This window comes from Penaeus chinensis, chromosome 29, assembly GCF_019202785.1.
Source record: "Penaeus chinensis breed Huanghai No. 1 chromosome 29, ASM1920278v2, whole genome shotgun sequence".
NCBI classification, from domain to species: Eukaryota; Metazoa; Arthropoda; class Malacostraca; order Decapoda; family Penaeidae; genus Penaeus; species Penaeus chinensis.
In genome coordinates this window covers 16,150,521-16,158,020 of record NC_061847.1, presented here as the reverse complement: position 1 = coordinate 16,158,020, position 7,500 = coordinate 16,150,521, and the positions used below count along the sequence as shown (strand labels likewise).

Here is a 7,500-nt window from a genome sequence, read left to right as displayed (position 1 = left end):
CAATGAACATTGTTCAAGTCGGTAAAGGCTTTCAAAAAAGATTCAACCCCTAGATTGTCAGTATACTAATATTCCTGAATAAATGTTTGAACACAATCTTTGCTGTATAGAAATTACTTTTAATGAAGGCAAAGAGCATTAACCATTGGAAAATAAACACGTACTCAGGGACGCACATACAAAGGAAACAAACCTACACAACACAGTGTCTAATTATCTTCTGAATTACGTACTACTGAATTACCCATTTTTTTTCTTTCTCTGATGAAGGTGAAAGTTAGGCAGGTGACCAGTTGGGTGAGTGAGAGGCATGGTAATAAATGTTTAGTAAATATGTGGCACAATAGGTCCTTCAATATGGAACACCTGCAGTAGCTGCCTCACTTTTAATGTGATTGTTTTTTTTAGATGTTGCCTCTCCCTCACTTATATGAGTGTTATTAAAGCACAGCCTAATGTGGGTGTTATTTATTATATATCTACCTAAAGTTTCAGTGTCATTTTATGGTAGTGGTTTAATTTTTAGATAGGATTTTTTAGTATATTCTTCATAGTTTTTCTTTTTTTTTTTTTCTTTTTTTTTTCTTTCCTTCTTTCTTCGTTTAACATTAAAGTTCACTATTTTTATACATGAACCAGAATAACATGCACAGATAAAATCCAAAGCAGAGGTAAGAAGATATGTTTGAGTGAGTGAGAGAGTGAGAGAGTGTGTGAGTGCGTGAGTGCGTGCGTGTGCATTTTTCTGCGTGCGTGCAGTGCATGTGTTGGGAGGAGGTGTGTGTGTCTTCTGTCTTCTTTATGTCAGAGGTTAAGAAGGGATAATAGGATTATTTTGGTTGGTTTTCTGTTTCTTTTTATTAATTTATTTTTTATTTATTTATTTTTATATTTATTTTTTCTTTTCTTTCTTTTCTTTCTTTCTTTTTGCCACTGCTTTTTTCTGACATTCCTTTGTTCCAGGATATAGTTGTGAAAATTTTATTTGTTAATAATTTTATTGTGAAGCACCATCTCACATACGCACAAAGACAAAATCTTCATGGGCATTTCACTGTTTCGTTTTATAACACCGTGATTGCACATTTCGTCACATAACATGAACTTGTGAATCCTGTCGCCTGTATGATAAGCAGGTCAACGTGCAGTTTTCCTTTGCAGATAATTCAGTATAGAGGAATTTTTTTTCTGCATAAGATAAAGAATTAAAGAAAGCAAGAAAATTATTTGTGTGTGTGTGTGTGTGTGTAATATATATATACACATACATATATGCAAATGTGCACAGTTCTGGCCACTAGAGTAACCAGGTTTGCAAAAACTGTAGAAATCAAAGTTTAGGTTAATAAAAATAATTATTGGGAAGTGACCAAATTTTAATATCTGGTGGGGCCTCCTTTAGCTTTCATGACTGGAAAGGAAAGAGCTAGTTTGGAAAGGAAACAGCAAGTTTTTGTGGTATTTCTGGGTTCAAATTGTCCCACACATAGCAGATGGCTTTCTCCAGCTTACGGAGTAAGGGCACATCTTGCTCATGTAGCTGCCCTTTAACGATGCCCCAGAGGTTCTCAATGGAGTTGATGTTCGGGGAATTACCAGGCCAGTCTTCGAAATGGTTTATGCTATAAAGGTCTTGGTAATCATTGATCAGTTTAGTTGTATTACAAGGGGCACTGTCCTGTTAAAAAAAATCTATTGACATTCTCTAAATGATCAGTGAGTAGTACTAAGTACGTCTCTTTGTTCATGGTTTGGGGAGGACAATGCATTCTCCAACCCCATAGTATTAAAACAGGCGCAAATATCAAATACTGAGGGAATTTCGTTGTCCCTTCCGCTAACTTTGAGTCATTTGGGTTGGATCCTGGTTTATGTCTTTTCACCATCCCGTAGCAATTACAAGTCACATTGACTTCCAACTATCTATTGGCCATTCAATATTCTTCTTTGCAAAAGCATTCCTTCTCTTGCACCAAGGAATGCTTAAGATGGTTCTGTGTCTCAGCGTACGTGTTCTAAACTCAGTTATATAATGTAGGCACTTCTGCACAGTTTGGTCACTAACCTCCCCTAATAATTGGGGGTTAGATTCCTTGAGAAGCCTAGCAGTGAGTAAGATTCCCTTCCTCTTGCCTCTAGATCAAGCTCACGGTCCTGGGTGTGATTTTTCTGGGTTTACTGGGGCAAGGTGGAGGATGAGGCAATTTCCCTCCCCTCTCAGCAAAACTCTCTGACCCATCATTGAATAGTCCTCTCACAAATGCCGACAGCTTTTAGCAATTTCTTTTGTTCTTACATCAGTCTTGTACAGACAAGTAATTAGATCTATTTTCTGGTCAGAGAGCACTTTGTTTCTCCTGATTTCTTACAGTAATTCACAAACACCACAAAAATACAGATGGTGTAATGAGAAAATCCAAAAGGAATCGGTTTCTGTATTTCAAAGTACAACAGTTTTAGGGAAATTTAGCAAAGACGCCAGACAACACTACCCAACTGTCCAACATTTGGACCTCAATTTATGCATAGGCTACCAAACTTGGACAGTGGTGTAATAACCAACTACCTCTCTGAGACTGTATATATGTATATGTATATGTATATGTGTGTGTGTGTATATATATACACTTTATGAATATATATTTTGTCAAAAAAATTGTCTAACCCAGGGTATTATTTCCTTTCTTTCTTGGCAATAGTATACAGATATGTGTATATAATATTTGACATGTTTGTGGTTCATATTTTCAAATGCAAGGTTTTATATCACACTGCCAATACCAGGCCTATTCTCGTAATTGCCAAACTTCTAATTCTAATAAAAATAATTCTTATAAGATTATTAAAAGGCATTTTCTCATTTCAAATTTTTACAACAAAGTTGTGTAACGGTGTGTATATGTACACTTTATATTCTAACACAGCCTGCTTCTGCTTTCAGCTCTCCATGGTTCTCCGAGGAGTTCATTCAGTCCTAGTGGAAGACTATGGACTCCCAACATGGGGGTCATACCTCGTCTTTGCCCTCGCCACCATTTTGGTCGGTGCCTTGCTTGGCTTGGTAAGTACAAGGGGAGATTGTGACGATCATTTCTGTTACTTCTACATGAATCATTGCTATTTTTGTGGGTAATTATCTTGCAAAGAAATATGTGAAAAGCCAAATTAATGTCATAAACTACAGGCAAAATGACACAAAATAACATTTGCATCAGTATTAGCAAAATTGGTCATAAATTATTTATTCAAAAAAGGTTTGTTACATATCTACTAATAACTCTGGAAAACAGTATTTCTTCCTGTCATTAAGAACAAAGTAATGGCAGTTGAGTGTAGCTTACAAATATATCTTGGAGATTTAAATGCTCTTAGAAAAAAAATAAAAATTAATCCATCAGTGATAATAATAGAACTAATAGAACCCCCCCCCCCCCCCCCTAATCATATTGATATATAATCCATTTGGTTTTAACCCGATCTGATAGGCCAAGTGTATTGGCATCATAACAAACTGTTTGGTCTGCAGGGTAAGCCTATACGCGCAGTGACGCACCAGAGCACTTGGAGCGGGATGTTCAGCTTGATGTAGCAGACTCCCATGCCCAGAGTATAAAATTCTGAGGGATTTTTTTCACCCATAAGCATTGGGTTAATCAGGTTGTGTGTAATTCATACACCAACTTTAAGTGCAATAATCTCAAAACTGCCATTTGGCAGCATCACACTCCTGACTCTAGATGCCTTATTTACCCACTTGCATAATCATAGTAAATAATAATCTATGATAACCCTGTAAAAATAGACATGAGTGTTGTGTATCTTTATTATAATTTTTAGAGATCTGAATACTAAAGTGGGTTATCAGTGCCTTATTATTTTGCTATATTATGTCATGTTTTTGTATCAAGCCTGACATTTGTTAAAGGTCTGCATCGTGGAGAAATATTTCATACTGCATGATAGATAAGTAATACCATGAAATCTTGGAAATAAAAGCATAGAGATATCAACACATATTGTGGACATGTACTTGTGATGTCATCAGTCACCATGGTAATCAGTCCTGACAGATACAAGGTTTTGATTTCATTATATCCTTTTCTTTGATGCTTCTCTATGTCAAAGCCTCTGTAGAAAGGAGTCTGAAGTCTAGTTATTGGCAAAAGATTATCAAGAGATTAGAAAATCCTTCTGGAACTTGATCTTGGAGAATACTAATGGATACTAATATATGTGATTAGAGTTGATTAGAAACGTTGGACAACACATCAACCTCGTCTCTTTCCCCGTAGATCCTGGTGTGTATCATCGACTTTGTGTTCCCTCCCAAGGCACCAGGCCCAGCTCCAGTTGTCACTTCAGCTGGTCTTAAAGCAGATGATGATGTAAGTGATAACTTTTCAAGATTTTCTGGTAAATGGCAGGGTTAATGTCATTAGGATCAATAAAGGTACACATGAATGCTCCTGTCAACATAAACACAATAATTCATGCACAAAAATGAAAAGGAACACTGCCAGAATAACTGAAAATGAATGTAATGTTTCAAACTTGTCAAGAGTTCCTTGTCAGACAAAGCAAAAACTGAAATTGTTTTCAAAATATTACATTCATTTTCAGTTCATACTGTGGAACGGTTTCTTTTTTTTTTCATATAGTGCAAACATGGGCATCTTTGGGCTCAAGGTGTATTGGGTTACCAGAAATATGTATAAAAGTTCTACCTTTCAGTGCCTAGATGTCACATTGTTACTACAGTCCGTTATGACATTATCATCTCAAAGTTACTATATCATACTACCCAAATGCTTTTGTAGGGATTGGAAGTCCCAGCCATTGGATATTAGTTTGCCATTATTTATTACATCATTCTTAGATAATGTCATATGAAGGAAAATGGTCTAACCCAGATAAAACACACTTATGTGAATATATGAATTTTCTTGAGAAAAATTCACACCTTCAGAAACTTTTTACTTTGATTTTCTTTTATAGGAGGAAGATTTAGTAGAGGATACTAAAGCAAAGAGTGAAGATGCTGAGGAGGAGTCACAAGGACAAGAGGAAAGTGATGATAAAGAGGAAAGAAAGAAAGCAGGTAGTGGAGATGAGGATGAAGATGTAGAAGTGGATGAGGATGAGGAGGGAGAGGAGGAACAGAAAGACAAGGAGGAAGAAGAAAAGAAGGAAGAGGAGGAGGAGGAGGAGGAGGAGGAGGACTCTCAAGCTGAAGAAGACAAAGAATCAGGAAGCCCCAAAACCTCTCCAGAAGTGAGGCGGCGGCGGCCAAGGAAAGCAGACTAGCTGACTAGGTCCTTTAGATTATCCCCTTTATCCCCTTCCGAATGGGTCTGTAGCAGGACTCGCATTCTCTCTCTCTTTCTCTCTCTCTCCCTCTCTCTGGCTCTCTCTCTCTTTCTCTCTCTCTCCCTCTCTCTGGCTCTCTCTCTCTTCTCTCTCTCTCCCTCTCTCTGGCTCTCTCTCTCTTTCCCTGCCAATGACTCACAACCATGAGGCATTTGAATCTAACTTTCAAATCAAGGGATGAGCCCATGACCACGGAACCTGCTTGACTGTTTAATGAGAGCAGCTGATGCTGGCAGAATTAACTTTTTTTTTTTCCTCCCTCTCTCATTCTAAATGGCTTTTTATTCACATTTGCTGATGGGTGTTGACTCCATGGCATTTAAGTTTTTGTCTTCTACTAATGCTGTTTTTATTTTTTTATTTGATTATTATTTTTTTTTTTTTTTTTTTCTTGTATTTTAAGGTTTTACCATGCATACATTTTGTCCATGAAGAATCCTTTGGTGTATAGATTTATGTATGTGCATTAATATATATCTTGTCTTGGTGCTCTTAGGTAGTCTTTGCATTCCCCTTCCCCTCCTCCCTGCCTCACCCCCCCAGCCCCCCTACCAACACACCTCCAAAATAGGACAAAACTTGTTAATACATGTTTAAGAATATTCCATATGAGTGGGCTTTCACATGATAGGTTTTTCGGTGATAATACAATATATTTTCTTTTTTCCTCTCATCTCCTCCTCTTGTTTTTTAATAGTTTTTGACATAGATTTCATAATGCTTCGTGCCAGTAACAATTGCCAAATATTACCCCTATGCTTCAAATTCATAAGAACATCTAGGAATACTAATAATCATATTGCTGTTTACTGTTGACTTTGGTTTTTGCTGGTGTGAAATGGAGTCACTAATTGCAGCATTGAAATTAAAATGCTGATAAAACTTAACCAGATTCTATAATTAATTTTTATTTCTTTCTCTCTCTCTCTCTCAGATTATTTAAAAGAATTTAATGTTGACTTGATATTTCCTTTAGAAGTACTTTAGTTTTCTCTTTCAATCTCTGTCTGCCTGTCTTTTATTCATGTGCAATGTTAATGTGAATACCTTTTCCCTGTAAAAATCATCTTGCCACATGCATCAATCTGATATTGATTATTTACAAACTGGTTTATTGTTGACATTAAGAAATGTTATCAAGTAGCCAACTTAGGATGGTGCTCAGGGGAAGCACCTTGTCGGTGTTGGGATAGTGAAGGAAATGCACCAAGGTCTTTCTGTCTGTATCGGCAAATGAGGTTGATTGTTCCACCCCAGATTTTTTTCTTTCTTTTCTTTTCTTTTCTTTTTTTTTTTTATTTTCTCCCCCAGTTCATTGTAATTTTTTATTTTCTCTTCCATGCTTTAAGACAAACATCCTTAAGGTTGATGAGCTTGTTTATGTGGATGAGAATAACTAGGGTATTTCACCTAAGAGTAGAACTTCGTATAACATTTGCACTAATCCCTAGGTAAGCACACATCTGTCCTGGAACAAGCAAGTCGAACACTTAAAGTGTGCATATCAAGTGTTCAGTTGATGTTTTACTCTGGAACTTTGTCTCAGCACTATTGCTGTGGAACACTTTTGCTTTCATTATATATTTTTTCACTTATATTAAGTTTGTAAGGTATGGAGAATGAAGGTATACACTATTGGTCATGCAGATTGCTCACTGGATGGAAGGTTGATATTGTGATAGCTGTTAATGATAATACAGTGATATCATGTAGTTTTGTAGACTCATCCAGCCGGTAAATTTAGAATGTTATCATGATTACTATTATTATCATTCTTTTTCCCTCTATTACTCTGTATTAGTTACCTTTAGTCTTAAGACAAACTCTGAACTTTCAAGTGAAAAAGAAAGAAAAGTCGAGTTGGTATTCTCATAACATCAACCATTTGATTCTGTAAAGAAGGTTGGAAGTATATTTTCTTCATTATCCTTGTAATTCTGATTCTTAATTTTTGTAATTCAGTTTCTCTCTCTCTCTTTTTTTTTAGACGATACAAAAAATTGAAAATTAAACTAGTAGAGTTAGAAACTTGTGTTACTGAGATTTTTTTTCCTCTTCTCTTTCCCCCTTTTTTTCTCTTTCTTTCTTTCTTTCTCTCTCCTTCTCCCTTCATAATCTCTCCTGTTCCTCACC

At 36.3% G+C, this 7,500-nt stretch overlaps 1 protein-coding gene across 2 annotated transcripts in view; it reads left to right on the top strand.

Moving 5' to 3' along the window:
- Nucleotides 1-7,500, top strand: part of LOC125040638 (thioredoxin-related transmembrane protein 1-like) — a 17,513-nt gene that overhangs the window by 8,973 nt on the left and 1,040 nt on the right. Inside the window, exons 4-7 of one of the 2 annotated variants that reach the window (XR_007116208.1) lie at nucleotides 2,942-3,061; nucleotides 4,293-4,385; nucleotides 4,996-5,406; nucleotides 5,476-7,500. The exon at nucleotides 5,476-7,500 is cut by the window's right edge and continues 1,040 nt beyond it. Coding sequence is in view for 1 of the 2 variants with exons in the window: in XM_047635298.1 (XP_047491254.1) it covers nucleotides 2,942-3,061; nucleotides 4,293-4,385; nucleotides 4,996-5,304 (522 nt within the window). In the remaining variant the exon portion in view is untranslated. Of the gene's footprint in view, nucleotides 1-2,941; nucleotides 3,062-4,292; nucleotides 4,386-4,995 lie in introns of both variants that reach the window. The other variant, XM_047635298.1, reaches the window with a different exon arrangement.